Here is a 23,366-nt window from a genome sequence, read left to right on the forward strand (position 1 = left end):
TGGAGTCGTCTACCTGAAGACTGCCCCAAGAAAGCGACCAACCCTAATTATTGCACAGGGAATTCGATGCATGCACCAATACACGTACACCTTTCTCCGTCCTTCTCTCTCTACCCCTAGTATAGCAACACCATGCATACACATACACAGAGAGAGAAAGTCTTCTTAGCTTCCTGCTCACATCCTAAAAAGCCAAGAGTAGTAGCAGCAGGGGAGATTCTCATACTCTCTCTCTCTCTCTCTCTCCAAAGCACACCATGTTTTCTTCTGTGTCCTTCTTTGTGTGTGCCTGCTGATATCCCCAAAGCCTAAGATATTCCTTGCTTGAGCCATGCCAATATATTCCTTGTGAATGCAGAGTGAGGCGGCACTTGTTGCGCACACATACACAGAAGCACACAGGGCCACAGGGGAGACACAGGGATACGTGTGTACTCCTGTCGAAGAGCTTGTGCTCCTTTTCAAAGCAAAGAGAGAGGAATCTTTTCGTATCTTTGGAGGCTTGAATTATGTGTGGTATATGCTGCTTTACTGCTTTGCCATTTCCTCCTTTGATTAATCGTGCAGGAATCATGCATATTAGTTATTTAACTATTGCAAGTTATATAGTATTCATTTTTTTTTTACATTTCTTTTGATTTTTGTAATGCAAAGTAGGGAGTTGGAGTGTGATTCTTAGGTAGGTATATCTGGTGATTATCCCTGTGTTCTGAAACCAAACTTAAGCAAAAGGTAAATATTCTTCAAGGCACCTCCGCACCTAGTTGGTTCTCGCTTAGACACTTGCAAGGTTCTCTTTGGACTACTTTGAGCTCATCTTTAATTCCTTTGAATCAAACGCACCCAGATAAGATTTCCCATGGGTGGACAATGCATGCATGGGTAGATTCTTCATTGTAAAAACCATTGTAAAGTTTTCTTACTACAAAATGAGCATATCCTTGGCAGATTGACAAGCAAAACATACACATCCATGCCTGTGAATATGTGATGCCGGTGTGTGTGACCAAACACTCGATTGGACAAGAAGACTTGGGAATGTAAAAGTTCCAATTTTTCATGCATGCATGCTGAGCAGAGATTCAGAGAATGCATAAGGGAGCTTTGAATGGCAGAGGTCGATTTGATTTGAATGGAGTTGCCACAGGTACACAGTTGATCAGGGGAGATACTAACAAGACTAGACTAGTGATTCGAGAGAGAGAGAGACAGAGACAGAGACAGAGATCTCCGTGCCATGTAAACCACATGACCCCATCAGCTGCGTGGTCGTTGTGTTGGGAGATAAGTTTTTCGATTCCCTGGCTGGTATGTACATGGATGAAACCTCCAGCATATGCAGAAGCTTTTGCATGCAGATGCCTTTGATCTTTGCAAGAAGTTACCATGCCTTTGCTTTATCCCTCCTACTCCCCTGCTGCTACCTAGCTAGGTGGTACCTTGCAAGATCATCCATAGCTTTTCCTTTTCTCCCCCTCTAAACCCAACTTTATTCTCTCTTCCCTCCCAAAACTCACCCTTAAAAAGAAGCCGATTCCTCCTCCGATCCCCCATCAAAACTAATAGTGCAAACACTTGGTCATATCTAAGAAGCTTGTAGCTACAGCCAATAGCGCAAGCTACAACACAAACACATATACTTGCACTAGTGATTCTAGTGCAACGTACGGCTGAGCTTGGCAATATGGCTTCTTCGCCGCCCGACCTAACCCTAGACTACCAGCCCAACGGTGGTAGTGGCACGGCCGGCGGCATGTACGCGGTGATCGGGAAGCCTCAGGAGCCGCTCGTCGACGGCCACCACCGTCTGACGACGGAGCAGGCGACGCACAGGTTCCGGGAGTTCCTTTCACGCCTGGAGGAGGAGCGGCTCAAGATCGACGCCTTCAAGCGCGAGCTCCCCCTGTGCATGCAGCTCCTCAACCAAGGTGCGTAACGTAACGCTGTATGCGTCGATGCATGCATTCTCTGTAGTGCGCATGCATGCATGGCGGCCGTGACAATGTGTTGATGCGTGCATGGTGCATGAAGCCATGGAGGCGTACAGGCAGCAGCTGGAGGCGTACCAGATGGGAAGCCAGCAGGGCGCGGCGAGGGCGCTGGTGCTGGAGGAGTTCATGCCTCTCAAGAACATCGGGATTGACACTGCCGACAAGCCGGGGAACCCGCCGTCGGAGAAGGCGAGCTGGATGGAGTCGGCGCAGCTGTGGAACGGCCAGGCGTCGGCGGCGGACACGGCAGCGAAGGGACCGCAGACAGCCAAGGAGTGCTCGGAGCACCCGCTGCCGATTGACTCGCTCGGCGCCGCGGGCCAGCACAACGGCAGTGCCTTCCTCCCGTTCGCCAAGGACAAGGCCGTGGCGGAGGGCGCCGTCGCCAAGGCTTTGCCGGAGCTCGCCCTCGCGCCCGCGGAGAAAGACGCGGTCGCCTCCGCCGCCGAGGTTGGCAGGAAGCCGTACCTTGACGCCGGAAGCAACAACGATGTGCTAGGCTCGCGGAGAGACATCCAGAACGGGGTGAAGCCGGCCTCGACCGCGCCGGAAGGGCATGTTGCGACGGCCCCGCCGCAGACCCACCGGAAGGCGCGGCGGTGCTGGTCGCCGGAGCTGCACCGCCGCTTCGTCAATGCCCTCCAAATCCTCGGCGGCGCCCAAGGTACGCATGCATCTACTACTCACACACATGTATGTACTAATATTTGATCGATGAAATCAAGCCTTAATTACCTAGAAAAATACCAGATGCATGCATGTGTGAGCTAAAGACAAATAAAAACTTGTTTGTTCTTTGAAAAAGTGGCGACCCCGAAGCAAATCCGCGAGCTGATGAAGGTCGATGGATTGACCAATGATGAGGTGAAAAGCCATCTCCAGGTAATTAGTATAATCGATCTCATCATCCATGCATGATGCTGTAATAGTACATCGAGCACTTAATCATGGGTTTAGCATGATACAGAGTACAGGCACGAGTGTATCTAACCTGGTTTCTCTGCTATGTGTCGTGCAGAAGTACAGGTTGCACACGCGGCGGCCGATGCAGGCGCCGCCGACTCCGGTGACCGCGGCTCCTCAGCTTGTTGTCCTAGGGGGCATCTGGGTCCCTCCGGAGTACACGACGCAGTACGGCGCGCACCCGGCGACGCAGCCACACTACACAGCCGCGGTGGCGGCGCAGGAGTACTACCCGTCCCCCGCTGCGGTGCACCACCTGCAGCACCATCCGGCCGCCGCCATGATGCACCGCGCGGCTCCAGCACCGCTGCCGCCTGGGTACAAGGCGGCGATGGCGGTCTCGCCGCCGGGGTCAGAAGGGCGGGGCAGCGCGGGAGGTGGCAGCGTTGGCGGCGGTGGCGGCGGCGGAGGCAGGGAGAGGTCGGAGAGCATCGAGGAGGAGGGCGAGGGTGAGGAGCGGGATGAGGAGGAGGAGGACGACGACGACGACGAGATGGCGGCCGCCAAGGCCAACGGCGAGGAGGCCGCCAGTGCAGGAGTCATCAAATACTAATCAACAAATTAAGTAGCGCGTACAACTATTAGCTAGCTAGCTTAATCACGATTAATTAAGCTTGTGCTGTTGCATCATCGATCGGGAAAGTGATTTTTTGTTCGCGCCCGCGCGGAGAACGGAAGCCGATCGATCTGAGAATCTGAGATTGCTCCACTCAACAAGTGGAGTGGAGCGGAGCGAGTGTCCGAGATTGTCTCATTCGTGATGTGATACATGCATTTGCGAGGGGCTTTTCTTTTCTTTTCTTTTCTTTTACTTTCTTCTGGGCTTGGCGTATTGGTCTAGTAAATATGTGGTAGAAATATGATCAGTTATGTAAACTTGGTTGGAGCTAGAGATAATTCGGAAATGTTGGCTGAACTTTAGTGTGTGTTTATGTCTTGGTTATGATTGTATCATCTTAAGATCGGCATTTTGACTGCATGAATAATTCAGGCCAGCTAAGATTGCAAATAGTAGTAATGTGCTTATTAGCCATACTATTTCGCTCGATTTGCTTAGGCTTCTGGGACTCTCCTTTTCCTGCTCTGCGCCACCTTCTCTCCCTCGTCTTCCTTCTTTCTTCTTCTCCATCTCTTTCTTTCAATGACGTTCCAGTCGTATGGGGCTTAAAAGTGTGGTGGCAAAACATCATAAGTGGTTGCAAGTCAATCAAGATTCAATTCCTGGCAGCCATAATTTGACGTCCAAAGAACGTCAGGGTCTCCCCCAAATTTTTGCACATGAGTGTGTAGTGTGGTGGCAAGGCACCATTGGTGATTGCAAGCCAGTCAAGGTTCAATTCCTGGCAGCCACAATTTAGCGTCCAAAGAACACCGTGGTCTCCCCTAAATTGTTTGCACATGAGTGCGTAGTGTGGTAGCAAGGTACCATGGGTGGTTGCAAGCCAGCTAGGGTTCAATTCCTGGTAGCCACAATTTGGCATCCAAAGAACACCGGGTCTCTCCTAATTTTTTTCACATAAGTGCGTAGTATGGTGGTAAGACAACATGGGTGGTTACAAACTAGCCAGGGTTCAATTCCTGGCAGCCATAATTTAAAGTGCAAAGAACACCGAGATCTCTCTCAAATTTTTTACACATGAGTATGTAGTGGCATGAATGATTGCAAGCCAGCCAAGATTCAATTCGTGGCGGCCACAATTTAACATCCAAAGAAAGCTGAGTCTCTCCCAATTTTTTTTTAAGCCGTATGGGGCTTGAGCCTCCCAACCCCCAAATCGCATTTGATGCTTAAGCCCGGGCTATGGGGCCCTTAGAGCTAGAGAGGCCTCTTTAGTTCGTCAGTAAATTAGGCCCATACAAGATGCAATTCAGTCTTTATCTTATAGAGCCGTCAAATCCTCATAGGCTGGGAAAATATGGGCCTCTTTCAACTAAAAAAAGTTTGGGCCGAAAAGGAACAGGTGCGCCCTCCGATTTTTAGAGGAAGCGGAGCTTTAAAATGGCCGCCGTGTGTGTGTATCAGCACCTGACATTTGCTTTGTTGAAATAAATAAATATGAAATAAAAGTCCATTCCTTCTGCTAAATCAATAAAGTGTGCAAGGTCCTCTAAAGATATATGCAAGGCGCGAATGGATGCAAAGGGTGACACCTTATTTTTACAATACACTTATAGCATTATTATCTGTGATATAGATCCGCATACGTATATCATATCTCTTATATTTTTATTCTTATTTTGTATAAAAGTGTGAACCTAGATATGCTATATTTGAAGTGTGAATGCTTATAAGGTGATTTTAATCTACTTAAACTATTAATCTGCTACTAAACCTACCATATCATAATAGTTAAGTCACACGGACCGAAAGCAGAAATACTAATAAGATGGATATTACACAAAGTTTATCACAACCACCCAAACCAGTGGCAATGTTTCATATCCATTGCCTCCTTGCAGCCCAAACGCCGCGATTCTTGAGCAAGAGATGAAAATAGAACGAACGGCGGCTGGCCAGCGATAAGAGATAGGGTAAATATCTCCTCTTCCGTCACGGGCGGTCACGTGCCATGGACTGCTGCGCAATGGTCGCGATGCCCGCTACAGCGGTTGTGTGCACCACCTGCGTCGCATCGTCAACTCCCTCCATCTCTGACATGCCCCGGACTATTGTTGCACACTAATTCCCAAAATGCCCCTTCGCTCTGGCCTTAGCTGCACATGGCACATCTAATGGCCGTCGTGTAATTTTTCCAACACAATAGGGGTATTCTTTGTTGCCTACAGGCCATCCTCTGTTTCTGGGTCACTTCGTCCGTAAGTCGCCGAAAGGAGATCCTTGAGTAACGGTACTGTAATGTGGCTTCTGATATGTGAGCTAAGTTTTAATGGGTCTCATGTGTCAATAATGAAATCACACGTGCAATTACGTTAGAGGAATCACTTCTGAAGTCGAAGGCAGTAGTAGATGAAAAAAAAGAGGAGATTTGCTATTTATCTGTCGACAGATTTTCTGCTCCAAAATCTATCTAATTTTTTACTCTTTAATTTGCTTTGAAAATTGTGCTAAGCCTGATTGAAACATAATGGATTTTTAGCTTATCGTATTTAGTTCTGTACCTGCAACCTTGTGGAGAAGTCTAGAAACTGGTATTTGTTTTGATTCCTCGATTTGTGTGCCTTCTCATTTCCATGTCTTTTAATTGGAGCAGCAACTGCTCTCTTTTTCTCTCCACTTCCCCCTCATCGTGATCTGCCCTTTTTTGTTGAGCCTTTAGCATCCCTGCGGTTGAAGGTTCGATTTGGTCGATTTGAGCCTTTTTGTTTCATGATCTGGTCGGTTTGATGGATAATTTATTCATTCTTCAGTATATTTTTGGTGTTCTTATTGGTTAGAGTTGGATTGCGAGCAAGAAATCGAGGAGAAGAAGAATCTAGGCTATGTTTCTGTAGTTTGTTGAGTTCATATGATTCACGTGCATGTTCAATTCTAATTATTAGGTCCATTGATTATTTGTTGAATTTATTGTTCAACAAGCGGATCATTTTGTTGTTTTAGTGTTGGGCCGTGTTGGAGACAGGGGAGCTTGGTGGAGGAATCGACTAGTTTGGATCCGGTTCAAGTGAGTAGCGCTTCCCAGTTTCATGAATATTTGTGTTGAATTCCTTTTTATCTCATTTTGATGTTGCTCTTGTTTTTCATGGAGGATTTTGGTGGTTTCATGAGCTATTACTACAGTTTGACTGCTTTTGATTGAGCATTAATCAGTGAGTGATGATCTGTTCTTTGCATGTTCGTTAGGATTCTCATGCCATATGTATGTTTTTTATTGCATGTAGCCTCAACATGTAAACAAGCTAAGCAATGGATATGACCCATCCACTCAATATGCTCTGATAAAAAGTGAGCAACTATATCTTGGATTTTGTCTAAATAAAACCAGAAAGCACAGGACCACATGCCAAGCCAAGAGCACTAGCACCAACGAATCCTCTTATGAATCTTTCTGTTATTTGATTTGTTAATTCTACGTATGGACTTTTTTTTAATGCTCTGAAATTCTTGATACACTATTTTTTATGTTTAAATTTATGAATTATGTACTTTTGTCAATATCTCGATGATTTTTTTGAATTCCTATATGAACATGTATGTGCTCACCAAACTGAACTTTAATTATTCCGAACCGAAATTGCCTAAATCCAGCCATACGGCTGAAAATGGTTATGCTAGCATGAATGTTTAGCCTCTTGGATGAAATTGATTATAGCTAAATTACAAAAACCATATGAGACCAATGAGCTCCACACAGGCCACAGCATTTTGGTGAAATTAGCTCTACTAGGTGATAATTATCTTATACCTACACGTATACCTCTCTTCAACTTTCTATCTCTGTCTGTCCTGTCTCTCTCTCTCTCTCTCTAAGTATATCTATCTCTATCTTTGCTTATCTCTCTATTTATCTATCTCTTTCTCTTTCTTTTTCTAAGTATCTCTTTATTTCTCTCTCTCCGTGTTTATGTCTCTTATCTCTCTATTTTTCTCTCTTTCAGTTTCTCTCCATCTCTCTCTCTCTCTCTCTCTCTCTCTCTCTCTCTCTCTCTCTCTCTCTATTTGTGTTCTTATTATTTCAATTCTATTGTTCTATGCTTGTATATCTTTTGATTATTATATATCTTTATTTATTTTTTGAATATGTGTTTGTCTTTCTCTGTTATACCCCTCTCTCTTTGATTTTCTTATCTCTTTCTGTCTTTCTATTCTACTTAAGTATCTCATTTTATCCTTATGCATATCTCTTTTTTTCTCTCATAAATCTCAGCATATGTTTCTACTTCTCTCTGTATTTGTCTCTCTCTCTCTCTATATGTGTTCACTCTCTCTGCACGCCAATTTATCTATCTTTGTCTCTCTCTGTTTGTATCTCTCTCTCTGTTAATTTATATTTCTCTCTTTATCTATTTCTCAATTTCTCTCTCTCTCTCTCTCAATTTATATCTTTATCTCTCTATGTCTCATTCTCTACATCTTTCTTTCTCTGTCTCTTTATTTATTTACCTCTCTATCTCTCAGTTTATCTAATTTTTTCCCTCCATATAGATGTGTATATCTTTTTGTGTCTCCTCTCTTTGTATCTATCTCACTCTCTCTTTGTCTCTCTGTCTATCTGCACCCGTGTCTCTTTCTTTAAAAAGAAAATGAGTATTGAGGGGGAGTACGTCTCCCTAGGATTTTATTAAGAGAATGCCGCGTCTCAAACCCAGGCTCGCTTGGTGAAACCATGCTCAACTGACTGTTAGCACCGTGAGAGGCTTGACCTGTATCTCTCTCTGTATATCTAACTTTCTCTATAGGCTTTCTATGCATGTGTGTCTTTCTCTTTCTATTTATCTAACTTTCCCTCCAGGCTTACACATGTTCCATTATGGTAGCCTACCATCTAAGTACTTTGCAGGGAAGACTTTCATAATTGGATAACCTAACTTGTACAAACATGTATCATTTTCATTAAGTTGCAATTTATTTTAGAGTAAATTTCAAAAACCTATAACTATTTAAACACTATTGCAAAAAACTACAACTTCCAATGTTCATTTAAAAACAACTACAACTATTTTGACATACGTTAAAAAAACACTTTCTCACTATAGGTCCACCTATCATCCTATGGCAACAGATGGACTCACGATCAATCATCCTATTACATGTCATAGAGGATGGCAGGTGAGCATACAGTTGTAGTTTTTTTATAATATGTGTCAAAATAGTTTTAGTTTTTTGAAATGGGCACAAAAAATTATAGTTTTCTACAACATATGTCAAAATAATTGTAGATTTTTGAAATTTACTCATTATTTTAATCTGCACATAATATGGATCATACTACACATTACTTTTTTATCTGCTCCCTGCATATTCCTGCATGCCAATGTTGTTATGTGTTGTATGATCCAGTTTTATGATGGAGGGTTATGCGGTTTGTGCTCCAAACTTTGTTTGCACATTAAAAATTGAACAAATCGTTTGTTTGAAAGGGATCAAACGAGGAAGCGACTGTAAAGAATGGCAGCAAGAACGCACCGATAAACTGGAATTTTTTTGACGCCATTACTGCAAGAGAGCAAACTGTTGTCACAATGGCGAATTGCTCAGTACAGCGCAGTGTTACTTCTGACGGAGATATAACTCCTTAAACTTCTTATAAAAAAACTCCTTAAACTATCTACTTAAGAGATCTGGTGTGCCTGCATTTGAAAACCAAGAACAACAATACTGGTTCTTATGCAGATTGACATTGCAAAATGAAGAACCAGAGCTATTGTGTGATTGTGTCACTCTACAGATTGCGAACGGATCGTACCTATCTCCAAACTTTGACCCGAATGCATGTTTCCAGGCTACTCAGATGAGAGGAAATGTGTAACAAAGCTTCAAAAAATTGTAAACACGCAGCAAAATTTCACCGACGGCGATCTGATACTACTACGCTACAGACAAGATGACAGAGTGATCTGGTTGCTGACCTCAGGCTCAACATAGAGATTTCTTCTGTCCCCTTCTGCGTCCAAGAACTGGCGCTGAAGAGCCCAAGATGGCACTGGCTCCCCTGCTCTAGTACACTGCATGGATTTCTGACCAGAATGTGTCAGATCTTCTACTATGGACCAGATTGGATCACTTGGAATCTAATCTAATAATAATCTGCCCATGGAACCTTATGTTGTATTATTTTTTGGTCTGTCTATCTGTCTGTCCACAGATTTTTGATATCAAAATCTGTCAGATTTTTAGCCAATCAAAACCTGTCACGTTACTTTGACTGATATTTAACAAAAAGGCAATACAAAACAGATCTGTTGACAGATTTTCACAAATCAGGTCCATTAAAAAAAGATCCAAACCTATAATACAAAAAGGCCCAATCACTGCAACCCGGATGGAATAGAAACATATAAAAAAGAAATGGTGCCTAGCCAACAAATGAAACCCAAACAATGTGAACTATTTGGGTTAAAGGCCAATAAACAGAATAAAAAATAAATCAAAATATATTAGCTGACAAATGAAGCCTACCATGGATCAGCTTGGGCAAAAGAATGGAGATCTAAATTCAAGAATGATTAAGCAATATGCTGGAAGCAGGACGCCGACGGCGCGCCGATGATGCCGTTCGACGGCACCGACGTGCCGGGCGACGGAGCTCCAGACCCGCTGCCGCTCGCCAATATTTGGACTATAGCTCTATATTTGGCTATTGCTAATCCCGGGCCTCCCTTCCTTTCTCTCCGAATGCTTGTTTCCATAAGCCGGTATTAGAGATATGGAAGACCTGTGCTGGCCTTTGGCTATTTATGTAATTCCGTGATTATCAATTGAGTATTGCATGATTTCTCTCCGCTCTCATGGTATCACATCTCCGCTCTCACTGACGTACATCGACGTGGAGCGCCGCGGGAAGACAGCCCTCAATGTCAGCGGCGTCCTCAGCATCGCCGTCTCCTACAATGGCACAGGCCCGGAGATGGGGCCGTACATGTCGCCGGAGTTGAAGTTGTGGCCTGGGAGCACCGAGCTCAAGATCCTCTTCGAGGGCGTGTACACCGAGACGGTGACGGCAAGAGCGTTCTGTGCATGGTCGGCAGCGCCCTGGTCCCGAGGCGCGGCAGCGACGCCGCCAATCCGTGGGACTGGGCCAAGAACTCCAACCACGGCAACTTCCAGCCACCGAACACCAAGGACAAAAACATCCTTCTCGTGCTCCGGTACCCCAGGACGCTGACGCTGACGAAGCGCGCCGTGCGAGGCGAGCCGACGAGCACGAACGGCAAGTCGGACGCCGCGTACTTCGACGCCGTGCAGCTGCTGTCGCAGCTGGGCGCCTACTCCAATTACAATTTCGGGACATAGCGTGCAGCCCGTACCCTTACTGCGACGACATCCTCGGCGGCAGCAGAGGCTTGTACAAGGGCAAATCCTTCTGCGGCATCCTCGACCGCTTCACATCGGAGGACGTGCTCGCCGTAGTGCCGAACTGGTGGTGCAACTCGACAGACGTGCTCTGCCGAAGGCTCGGGTCGTTTGAAACGGACAAGGCGATCAACACGATGGACGGTGCGTTCACGGACGTCAGCATCGTGATGCAGGATGCCCGGTGCGATCCGGGGAGCGCCCTGAACGGCGAGAGCACGGTGAGGGTGTCGGCCGTGTTCCACGCCGTGCCCCCCTGGGAGCACAAGTACACGACGGGCAAGCGCAGCGGGCTCAGCGGCATGACGATCTCGGCCGAGGGCGTGTGGCGCGCGTCCTCAGGGCAACTCTGCATGGTGGGATGCCTCGGCGTCGGCGGGAAGGCGTGCCACTCGCGCGTGTGCCTGCATGTGCAGACCACCTTCACCGCCACCCGCCGCAGCATCGCGGTGGGGCAGATCACCCGCATCGACGGCGGCGGCGGGGTCGCCCACTTCCCGCTGACGATGAAACGCACGGTGCACCCGACAGAGCTCTGGAACTGGTTCGGCGTCTCGGGCGGCGTGCCGCTGAGCATGAGTACAACTACACCAAGGCCAGGCAGGTCGGCGAGTTCCCCAGGCGGAGCAAGCCGTTCGATTTTGGCACCGTCATCGCCAAGTCGCTCCTTAGCTACCCGAGGAAAGCGGCTAACCTCGACGACGACGCGATGAGCCTGTCCAACCTCGCCGAGGACCTCACGCTGCACGTCGCCGCCGTGCCCGACCCGTTCCCTCGCGAACGGTTCGAGCAGCCGTTCCTTCAGCTGGAGGTGCTATCGCTCGGATCGCTCGTCGGCCGGACCTCGCCAGCCAGATCGTTCGAGGAGGCGGCGAAGAATCCTCGCCGTTGTCGCAGCCAGAGTCCTCGTCGACGTTGTCGCAGCGCACAGAGTCGTCTCTCCTCAACGTATCGGCGGAGTTCACGCTCTCCGGGAAGCCTTATGTGAACCTGTCGAGCCTGTTCTTGGACGGCGTGTACAACCCGGTGAATGGTCGGATGTACCTGATCGGCTGCCGGAACATTCAGGCGCCGCGGCGAGCCTTCTCGACGATTAAAGAAGTCGAGGACGGCATGGACTGTTCGATCGAGATGAGGGTGGAGTACCCGCCAACGACGGCTTGGTGGCTGATCAACCCCACCACGAAGGTGCACATCGCCAGCACGCGCGACCCCAGCGACCCGCTATACTTCAACGCGATAGCACTCCAGACGCTGCCGATCCTGTACTGGGAGCAGCGGCAGGACATCCTGTCCTGGCGGAGCTTCGAAGGGATCCTCCGCATCGCGACGCTGACCGCGGCCACCAACATGATGCCGTACGTGTCGCTGGTGATGCTGGGCGTTCAGGCGATCGGGTACGGTGTGCCGCTGATCACCGGTGCGGAGGCCCTGTTCGCCCGCATCTCTGTGGACTACGACGACCGCCTCCGTCGTACGAGGTGGACAAGAGAAGCCTCTACTGGACCATCGACTGCATAGTCAAGATCCTGTTGTAATATAAGATACTTTTAAATTTAATTTAATTCATAAATAATTTATGAGCAGAAACAGATAAATTGATATGATCATATCACCAGAATATAATCTAGACATGTGTACGAAAGCATACATATGACTAGATCTACTATACTTGAAATTAGAAATCGCAGGAAATAAAGTACGAGTAACATGATTTACATATGGTACTGCGCTGTGAAAGTTGCTGAAGATACTGATTGCACCGTGTAGATGACATGATCAATCCTACTGACGATGCGTTGAAATTGTTGACGATGACAACGTGCAGCGCCCAAACGACTAGGAAGACGAGCCGTTGTGAAGAACTTAAGCTGTCGTACAGAGCGCTTCTCAAAAACCTTATTCGCTCTCTTCCAATGCAAGATCTCAAGAGCGAGGGTTTCGAAGATCTAATCTTCCGGTTGCCGGTGCACGCCGACACCGGGATGGAGTAGACTACAGCGGTAACACAACAGAAAGAGAAAGAGACAAAAACCTTAACTCTTATATAGACTTACATAATGAGAGCGTTCTCAATTTTAGAACTCCTCTGAATTAGCAGTCTATATTTTTCATATACCTAAAAAGGTGGGAGTTCTTGCATATATATAGGGGAAAACCCCATTTCCACCTCCATTAGTAATATGCTACTAATAGAGGGTGGGGCTCAACATAGGCCACCTCTCCACAATATGGGTCTTTGAGATTTATTATGAATTATTACATGGACCGACCCCAATAATTCTATCAATCCCCCACCAGATCTCAAAAGTCCCATAGATAATTACCAGTTTCCCAATGTTATTTGATATACCAGTGTTTCAATGGAGACTGTTAAGTTGAACATCCACCTAGAACATCAAGCTACACTTATTCACAACTTGAACAATGAACTATGCCTTAAATTGCAAGTTTTGTGCAAACAAGTTTTACTTAAAGCCATAACTGATACTTGGCTGCCAAGAGACTACCCCACAGGTGGAGCATATAAGTCATACTCCATAGTCTCTTCATGAGTTTACTAGAGATCACCCAAAACTTATAGACTGCGACCAACAATCAGACTCATATATGTCTGTTTTTTCAAGAATACCCTATAGGTCAGCATCTTTGCTACTTAAAGCTAACAGAACACATTAAGGTATTAGCTAACCTACCTTACAGATCTCTGAGAGTATTGCATCTTCACTCGAGTGGGTCAAACAACAAAGGTACTCTCCTCCAGTTAGACCAATAGCTTATTTTTCCCAGGTCCTAATTCACGAGATCTCCGATCATATAGGTTGGGTTACCCCTATGGTATAACTCACATGGGTCTCATATCCATCTCCTTCGATGCATTATCTATCACACTCCGTGATAATCCCTTTGTAAAGGGATCTGCCAGGTTCTTAGTTGTTTGGACACAATCCAAGGTTATCACTCTGGAGTTTCTTAATTTCCTGACAGACTTCAATCGTATCTTTACGTGCCTTGAGGACTTGTCATTATCTTTAGAACTATTTATTTTGATAATAATCGTCTGATTATCACAGTTCATAAGGATAGCCGGTACCGGTTTCTCAACCACATGTAAGTCCATCAACAACTCACGCAGCCATTTTGCCTCAACAGTGGCTGTGTCTAATGCAGTGAGTTATGCTTCCATAGTTGATCTCGTTAAAATGATCTGTTTGCAAGACCTACATGACACAGCAGCACCACCTAGAGTGAATACATATCCACTTGTGGCGTAAATCTCATCAGCATCAAATATCCAATTTAACTCACTATAACCCTCTACTACCGATGGGTACCCAGAATAGTAAAGATCATAACTCGTAGTACCAAGCAAATAGTGCATGACTCGTTCAAGCGTACACCAATGTTCATCACTCGGGTTAGAAGTAAAGTGACTCAATTTGCTCACAGCAAATGAGATGTCAGACCTTGTAGCATTAGCTAGGTACATGAGTGATCCAATAATCTAAGAGTATCTCAGTTGGTCCCTGCCACTTTTCTTATTCTTTCGAAGTGTCACACTAGGATCGTACGGTGTTGTAGAAGGCTTGTTGTACTGGTAACCAAAGCGGCTCAAGACCTTCTCAACATAATGAGATTGTGTAAGAGTAATCATATTCTCTCCTTTGATTAACTTAATGTTTAAGGTTACATCAGCCTTACCCAGATCTTTCATATCAAAGCTATGAGATAAGAAAGACTTGACCTCATTAACCACGTCAAGGTTTGTTCCAAATATCAGTATGTCATCAACATACAAGAACAATATAACTCCCTCATTCCCACCATGGCGATAGTACACACATTTATCTGCCTCATTGACCCAAAAACTTACAGATATTAAAGTTCTATCGAACTTCTCATGCCATTGTTTAGGAGCTTGTTTAAGGCCATATAAGAACTTCAACAACTTACACACCATACTTTCTTGACCTTTTACTACAAACTCATTATACTGTTCCATATAAATTTTCTCGTCCAACTCTCCATTAAGGAAAGCTGTCTTAACATCTATCTGATGAACGATGAGACCATGTGAGGCATGCAAGGAAAGTAGCACTCGAATAGTAGTCAAATCTCGCAACATGTGAATAAGTGTCAAAGAAGTCTCCACCTTCCTTTTGGGTATAACCCTTGGCCACGAGCCGAGCCTTGTACTTTTCAATAGTACCGCCTGGCCTAAGCTTCTTCTTGAGTACCCACTTGCAACCCATAGGTTTGCATCGGTATGGTCGTTCTGTGACCTCCCAAGTTCCGTTTGCGAGGATGGAATCCATTTCGCTCCGTATAGCCTCCTTCCAGTAGTCTGCATCTGAAGATGCAAACGTTTCTGAGATAGACTTGAGAGTGTCATACACAAGGTACACAGTGAAAATCATCACCAAAAGACTTTGCAACCCTTTATCTCTTACTCCTCCTAGGAGCTTCACTGTCATCCTCCTCAGGATCTTGCTCATGTATTTGTTCAATAATCTCAAGAGGTGGATGAGGTTCAAAGATTATCTCAGAAGATAGTCTAGACATGCTATGTAAATCTTTCATAGGAAATATGAGCTTAAAAAAAGTTGCATCACGAGACTCCATCATTGTATCGACATGCACATCAGGTACCTCAAATTTAACTACTAAAAACCTATAAGCAATGCTCCGATGAGCATATCCCAGAAAAACACAATCCACTATTTTAGGTCTGATCTTGCGCTTTTTAGTTATTGGTACATTAACTTTCGCCAATCATCCCTAAGTGTGGAAATAAGAAAGTAATGGTTTTCTCCCTTCCCATTCTTTATATGGGGTTTTCTCCTTATCCTTAAGAGAAACTCTATTCAGAACATGACATGAAGTCAACAGGGCCTCCCCCACCATGCTTTAGATAATCTCGCAGTGTCTAACATGGCATTAACCAAGTTAGTCAATATGCGGTTCTTCCTTTTGGCAATTCCGTTTGATTGGGGTGAATAGGGAGGTGTCCTCTCATGAATAATCTCATATTTCTTATAGAATAAATCGAAATCACTAGAGAAATACTCTCCACCACTATCTGACCTAATTCTTTTGATCTTTTTCTCTAGTTCATTCTCAACTTTTGTCTTATAGATTTTAAAGTGATCTAGAGCCTCATCTTTCGTTTTCAACAAATAAACATAGCAATATCTAATCGCATCATCAATCAAAGTCATAAAATATCTTTTTTCCACCCTTCGTCAATACACCATTCATTTCACACAGATCTGAATGTATGAGTTCTAGAGGTGCCAAATTTCTCTTCTCGGCTGCCCTGTGGGGCTTACGAGGTTGTTTTGATTGCACACAACTATGACACTTATAACCTTTAACCATAGAAAAAATTGGAATTAAACTCATGCTGGAAAGTCGAGTCATAGAACCAAAATTCAAATGACATAACCCCGAATGCCAAACACTAGCATCATCATTAGCATTGCCACAAATATGGTTCACATACTTATTGCTGAAATCAGAAAGGGAAAAATGGAACAGGCCTCTGCACTCATGGCCTTTACTAATAAATTATCCATGCTTTGACACTACTACTTTATTGGACTCTAACACCACCTTAAACCCGTCTCTGCAAAGAAGGGAGCCGCTAACTAGATTCTTGTTCATTGTATGGACATGCTGCATATTCCTTAGCTGCACGATCTTTTCCGAAGTAAACTTCAGATCTATCGTGCCAATACCATGAACAGGAGCATGTGACCCATTTCCCATTAGGATGGAAGAATCATAGACGACTTGATAAGATGAGAACATTGAGATATCAGCACACACATGAACATTGGTCCATGTATCAATCCACTAATTAGTAGACTGAAATACTGAAAACACTGAGGATAAATTTTCATACCCTACAGTTCCGTTTCCAACTTCGCCAATGATCACCGCATTAGCAGTCTTTGAGTTCTGCTTTTGTGGAGTCTTTCTTCCCTTGCGGTCTGGACAATCCTTGGCGAAATATCCAATCTCACCGCACACAAAGCAAGATAGTTTTGTTGTGTTCATCTTCTTCTTATTGAAGGTGGTAGTTTTGTTTGGCTTATTATCTTTCCCTCTGTTCTTGTTGCGGAAGGGCTTTTGCACCATATTGGCGCTAGTCTGTCCCTCGCTTCCTTTTAGACTCACATCCTTAACTCGAGCTTTCTCCTCAACATTAAGCGACGCGATCAAACTCTCAATAGTAATATCTTATCTCTTGTGCTTTAGAACAGTGGCAAAATTTCTCCACGAAGGAGGTAACTTGGCAACGATACCTCCAGTCACAAACTTAACAGGTACATTGATCTTGAGGAGTTCGAGTTCCTTCACGATGCACTGAACCTCATGAGCCTGCTCCACTACAGAGCGATTTTCAATCATCTTATAGTCATGATACTGCTCCATAATATACAGTTCACTTCCTGTATCTGATGCACTGAATTTAGCATTCAGTGTATCCCACAGCTCCTTCGCACTTTGTATGTGCATATATACATTACAAAGATGGTCACCAAGAACACTAAGAATGCATCCTACAAAGAGTGTATTGGCATCTATGAATGTCTTCTCCTGCTCAGCAGTAAGGGTTCCTTCCGGCTTGCCCTTAGCCACCCAGTAGACATTCATAGCTGTCAGCCACAGAGTGACATTGACTTACAATTTCTTAAATTACACACCAGAAAACTTAGCTGGCCTCAGTGCATCGAAAAAAATAGCTATTGATAAACCTAAGTGCCTAAAATAAGGTTTTTGTATTGTTGGAATATAAGGCACTTTTATGTTTAATTTAATCTATAAATAATTCATGAGTATAAACTAATAAATTGATATGATCATATCACCAGAGTATAATCTAGACATGTGTACGAAAGCACAATATATGACTAGATCTACTATACTCGAAATTAGAAATCACAAGAAATAAAGTACGAGTAATATGATTTTTACGTACTGATCATGCACTGTGGAAGTTGCTGAAGATGCTGGTTGCACCGTGTAGATGGCACAATCGATCATGTTGCCGATGCGCCGAAATTGTTGACGATGACAGCGGGTAGCGTCCAACCGACCAGGAAGACGAGCTGTGGTGAAGAACTTGAGCAGTCGCGCGGAGCGCTTCCTAAAAATCTTATTCGCTCTCTCTCAGTGCAAGATCTCAAGAGCGAGAGTTTCAGAGACCTGCTTTCCCGGTTGCCAGTGCACACCGATGCCGGGATATGGTAGACTACAGCGACAGCATAATAGAAAGAGAAAGAAGCAAAAATACTAACTCTTTTATAGACTCATATAACAAGAGTGTTCCTAATTTTAGAGCTACTATCAATTAACAGTCTATATTTTTTGTGTAACTAAAAAGGTAGGAGTCCTTACATATATAGGGAAAAAACCCACATCCACTCCATTAATAATATGATATTAATAGAGGATAGACCTCAACATAGATCACTTCTTCACGATATACGTTTTTAAGATTTAATAAAAATTATTACATAGACCGGTCCCGATAATTCTACGAGATCCTAATCCTCTCCGCGTTCCTCCTGACGCTCCGGCTCGCTCAGAAGGTGCGGCGGTCTCGCATCCGGCTGCTGACGCGGTCGCCCCTCGAGCCTGGCCGCGTCCCGAGCGACCGGAAGGTGCTGCTCTACAGCTTCGGCGTGCACCTGCTAGGCTTCACGGTTATCCTCATGGCGCACTACGTGAGCGTCGACAGCCGGCCGGTGCGGGACGAGGGCTCGTACATGGACGCGCGCGGGAAGACGAACGCGCTGCGGGAGTGGGCGGTGACGCTGGAGGAGTACATCGGTCTGGCGCAGGACCTGTTCCTCCTCCCGCAGGTGATCGGCAACGTGTTGTGGCGGATCAACTGCAGGCCGCTGAAGATGAGCTACTACGCCGGCGTGAGCCGCACCTGTACGACTACGTCAAGGCGCCGGCCATCAACCCCTACTTCGCGGAGGAGTACGAGTTCGTGAACACCAGCCTGGACTTCTACTCCCGGTTCGGCGACGTCGCGATCCCGCTCGCCGCCGTGGCGCTCGCTGCCGCCGTGTACGTGCAGCAGCGGTGGAACTACAAGGTCATCAGCAAGACCGCCAAGACGCAGCAGAAGAAGCTGCAGCACCTCGGGTCCAGGGTGTACGAGCGGCTGCCGTCCATGTCGTCGGGGAACTTCGAGGCCGAGCTCGTCTCCGGCGTCAACGAGGGTGTCGGCAAGCGCCGGGACACCAGCTTGAGCTGAGCCATAGTTCGATCAGCTCGCTAGTTCGTTTACGGTTTTTTTATGTGTGTGGGTGTGATGCTTTTTTATCCTTCGTCTTCACATCACTGCCAAATGTTGGTGTTCTACTAGCTCAATAAAGTTTCTTTCTTTTTCTTGACAGCTTTGGCTCAGAGTCATGCAGTAGGAATTCAATTACAAATTATCATGGCATCTCTTATAGATTTTAAAGGATGCTGAGGTGATTTGCCTTTCACAGTACTATAGCTAGTTTGCTCCTAGTAGACTTCTGGCATTCTAGCTACATCCTACATGTAGGCGAACGAGAGGGTGAGCTCCAGTGACAGCTTCGCTTCCTCCTCCCGCTGCTGCTGCTCCTGCTCCTGCTGCTGCAGAGTCACCGCATCCGTTGTTCCGGTGTGGGAGGAAGGCTTCCGATGATCGGAGCTGCAGCTGGGGCCAGCGGCGCCGTCCAGACCCTGCAAATGGCAATAACAGATCAGTGGTGCTGGCAAATACTTCCGTCTCTCGTCAGATCAAGCTCGAAACTTGTGAGAAGGTTTTCTGTAATCAACGTCACTAGCCGGTTGCAGCAACTTACCAAGTTTCAGGGAAATTCGTCTGGCGATTTTAATAAATAAAAAAAATCCTTTACCACTTACAAAAACCTGAGTCTATACCTATACTAATCATAGACTTTGAGAAAATCCCCATATTAATTAGAGAAAAAGAAAAAACATCTAGCCATCTATCCACAGTAGGTCCAAGTTATAACAGTTAAGATTAAAAGATCTACCAAGAAAATTCTCACAGTTTGGATTTAAGAAGGAAGATGTTAATTCAGGCCCGATCCATTACATGAGTACACAAGGCATCAGACGACTCTACATATGGAACATAAAGGCATAAAAGGACTCCACGTATGGAATTATAAAGATAAGCATAAAATCTTGATTCAAATCCATTGATACTAGAAGTTATATATGAACGGGAGATCAAAGAAATTTAAGAAAAAAGTCTTCAAAGAAAATTTAACTCGGTATTGGAAATAACTTCCCAGAGAGTTTTTAAAATAGATTAGATGTGCAATTCTATAAAAATCCAGGAAAAAAATACACTACATCAAGTGCAGCTCTAACAGTTGACTTATACCTGATATCTATTTAAATTATGAAAAATTAATTAAAATTAGAGAAAAAGGCTCAATGTTAAGCACAAATGTAAATGATATATATTCCTATTAACTAGCAAGGTAGCCCATGCTAATAGCATGGCTTGCCTCACTGTAATATATTTCCACGATAACAATTGACAAAAATTATGTTAGTGGAAGAGAAAATTATTTATGCTTCAAAATTTTACCCAAATCGTATATATGTATTGATTTAATTTATATAAGTTTTGTTCATCTACTAAAATGGCACATCATGTGTCAGTAGCTCAACCAAAATCAGAATAGATTTATCTTGCCTGCGTATTGTGCCTTGTCTACTGACTGCTTGATACGACAATCTTAAGCTACACGTTGCTTCTTAACCTATTATCTTAGTAAAAAAAAATTAAAAATACATTATTATTTTTTATCATGCACTCTTTATTTAGTTATTTGACTTTTATTATAATTTGATTTTTTTTCTAAGACTATATTTGATATAGATCCTTCTTTTTTCTATTCCAACCCCAATTTCAATTATTAGTAATTTTATTTTATTCAGACTCTTTATTTAGATATTTTGCTTCTCAGACTGTATAGAAATTGAACTGCTGATTTTTCATAATTTTTAATTCCTAATTTAGCTATTTATTAATCATATTTGGTATGGGTTCTTTGGTTTAATCTAGACCGTTAGATATTCATAACAATGAGTGTTCTATATTCTTTTATTTTTTTATATTAATGTGGTAATTTTATGGTTTTGAGAGTGAACATGGTGGCTCCTTTTTCTCTTAAAAATATAGAAAATATAATGATTCCTTACTAATACTCCATGACTAATACTACCGTTAATAAATGTTCAATTTTAAAGTTCCAAAAAAATATAATTATTTCTTTCCATGTAACTATATTAATACTCCTCGTGTAAAAAAACTATAGAAAATTAATTTGTATATGAAACCTAATTTCATATATATATATATATATATATATATATATATATATATATATATTGTGAATAAAAATTCCTGGACGGTAATAGATATGGATGCACTCCAACAATTAATATTACATAAAAAATCTAAATATCACTCATTAATTGTAGAAATGAAATAGGTTGAAGATATTTATTCGGTGGAAAGGAACCCTCCATGTCAAGTACACGAAACTTTTGTAATTCTATGAATCGTAGACATGGAAGGAATACTTTAGTGTATCTGTTAAAACTGGATATTTGAATAATTCAATTATCAGGACCATAAAATCAATAAAGTATATGTCTATGCACGGGTTGACGACTAGTTATGTCTAATTCTTAATCAGCCAAATACCAGAATTGATTTCAGTTAGTTCAAAAGAAGAAGAAAAAGTTGGCATGCTAACGAACCAGTACACATGCACATTGCCTGAAACTCTGAAAGCATGCAAGCAGGACATTCTCTTGTTGTTGGCACTATTATCTTGCTGACTTAATTGATGCATTCACAGTGAATTGGTTGCGAGATCAAAATCGTCAAAATACCCTGATTAGGGGCCTAGTTGACCTTGACATATTTAATCAAAGACAAAGATGAGAGCCGAGCCAATAATGTTTTCATGCACAAACGAATTGAGGATGGCGCGCAAGAAGCGAACGCGCTCTACAAAAAGCGAGAACGATGCATGGACGGGAGGAACGGTGCTGACCTGGAGGCGCGTGACGGTGCCCTCGTCGTTGACGTGGTAGCCGGCCTCCGCGCAGAGCGCCCGGAGCACATCGTTCTGGTCGGCGTGCTTGGGCAGCGTGTACCCGGCGTGGGCGCGCAGGCCGGCGTAGATCCTGGCTGCCACCTGGCGCCGCCGCCGCTCGCGCTGCCGGTTGTTCTCCCGCTCCCGAGGCGTCGGGTGCCTCAGCGACGTCGTCACCCCGCCGCCCCGGCCCCGCCGGCGCACCGTCCACGGCCCCTGAGTCGAGCGGATGCAACCCCTCCGCCCCGCCACCGCCACCATCGCCGCGGCCTCGCCCTCCTCTCTCCCGGATCCAACCTCCATTGTCTTTGATCACACCTACACCTTCACTTGCAGCACGTACAGCTCGCTCGCTCGCTTAACTGGTGACTGATCAATCTCCTTCTCTCTCAACCTCCTTGTCACACACAGGAGTATTTATAGGGAATGGATATATACTGTGTGAAAAGGCTGCAGCTTCTTTCACATTGTAAAAAGCCAAGTGCTCCTAGTTCATGAAGGCTTGTTGCATGTGAGTTTCTTGGCATCTCTCACTCTGAAAGAGAGAGAGAGAGAGAGTGTGTGTGTGTGAGTGAGAAAAGCGATAGTGTAGTTGGGAGCATGTAACATCTGTGTTGTGTTGAACACTTGGGGTTGTACTAGAGGAAGCTGGAGATGCTGCAGGTTATTGCCACATAAAGAGGAATATTTTCACTTCAGTACATCCAATGGTTTCATGACCCATTCTGGACCCTACCTACCTTTTCAGCTGTGCCCTGTGCCTTTCTTACTGAAAATCTGTATGCATGCAGATGCAGGTGTACACTAGTGTACTGCCTAGATTGCTGGTGAGTAGTGCCTAGAGAGAAGCGAAGCCTAGCAGCTAGAGAAACTTACAATGTTACATGCATGGTAACGCATGTAGCTGTGCATGCATGCATGACCCATATACAAGCAGCTCTAGCTTTCGGCGCTGGTGTACCCAAGCAGATCAACACCGAAAATTTTCTGACGTGAGATCAAAACTGAATTTGTTGCTGGTTTTCCGATTTCTTTTCGTCACTGTTCTCTGTTTTCCGGCCATTCATGGTGACAATGGTAGATATTTTAGTAATGGCTTCGATCGAGCGTAGCCTGATGGTCAAAGAGGACAAGAATCATAAGTTTTTTTATGAGTCATGAGATATCTGCATTAGAATCTCAAAATTCTCATGCAGGCATATATGCATCAGGGGCATGGTTCGTGTTACCGACCGGAGGTCGGTTACCGACCTCCGGCGGTAACCGAAAAACCGCGGTAACCGCGATTACCGGTCAAAAATT

The 23,366-nt window shown here is 44.5% G+C and overlaps 2 protein-coding genes and 1 pseudogene across 2 annotated transcripts; 2 read left to right on the plus strand and 1 right to left on the minus strand.

Moving 5' to 3' along the window:
* Positions 1–1,247: 1,247 nt before the first annotated feature.
* LOC133883689 (transcription factor NIGTH1-like) lies at positions 1,248–3,908 on the plus strand. Its single transcript, XM_062323386.1, has 4 exons — positions 1,248–1,928; positions 2,032–2,655; positions 2,797–2,873; positions 3,010–3,908. The coding sequence occupies exons 1-4, from the start codon at positions 1,685–1,687 to the stop codon at positions 3,505–3,507; spliced, it is 1,443 nt and encodes a 480-aa protein (XP_062179370.1). The 5' UTR covers positions 1,248–1,684; the 3' UTR covers positions 3,508–3,908.
* A 5,187-nt stretch (positions 3,909–9,095) lies between these two features.
* On the plus strand, positions 9,096–19,201 carry LOC133927437 (uncharacterized; annotated as a pseudogene).
* Positions 19,202–19,488: 287 nt separating this feature from the next.
* On the minus strand, positions 19,489–22,367 carry LOC133928017 (protein BZR1 homolog 4-like). The gene is made up of 2 exons (XM_062374315.1): positions 22,023–22,367; positions 19,489–19,659 (listed from the first exon to the last, which is right to left on the minus strand). The coding sequence occupies exons 1-2, from the start codon at positions 22,365–22,367 to the stop codon at positions 19,489–19,491; spliced, it is 516 nt and encodes a 171-aa protein (XP_062230299.1).
* Between the last annotated feature and the right edge of the window lie 999 nt (positions 22,368–23,366).

The sequence above is a fragment of the Phragmites australis genome, chromosome 1, assembly GCF_958298935.1.
Source record: "Phragmites australis chromosome 1, lpPhrAust1.1, whole genome shotgun sequence".
Taxonomy (NCBI): domain Eukaryota; kingdom Viridiplantae; phylum Streptophyta; class Magnoliopsida; order Poales; family Poaceae; genus Phragmites; species Phragmites australis.

Bases quoted from the DNA above. Each gene is read 5' to 3' on its own strand.
- LOC133883689 (XM_062323386.1), top strand. From the start codon at position 1,685: ATGGCTTCTTCGCCGCCCGACCTAACCCTAGACTACCAGCCCAACGGT. The intron at 2,656-2,796 runs GTACGCATGCAT...TCTTTGAAAAAG, and splicing joins AATCCTCGGCGGCGCCCAAG to TGGCGACCCCGAAGCAAATC. The intron at 2,874-3,009 runs GTAATTAGTATA...TGTGTCGTGCAG, and splicing joins AGGTGAAAAGCCATCTCCAG to AAGTACAGGTTGCACACGCG.
- LOC133928017 (XM_062374315.1), bottom strand. From the start codon at position 22,367: ATGGAGGTTGGATCCGGGAGAGAGGAGGGCGAGGCCGCGGCGATGGTG. The intron at 19,660-22,022 runs GTCAGCACCGTT...TGCCATTTGCAG, and splicing joins GCACCGTCACGCGCCTCCAG to GGTCTGGACGGCGCCGCTGG.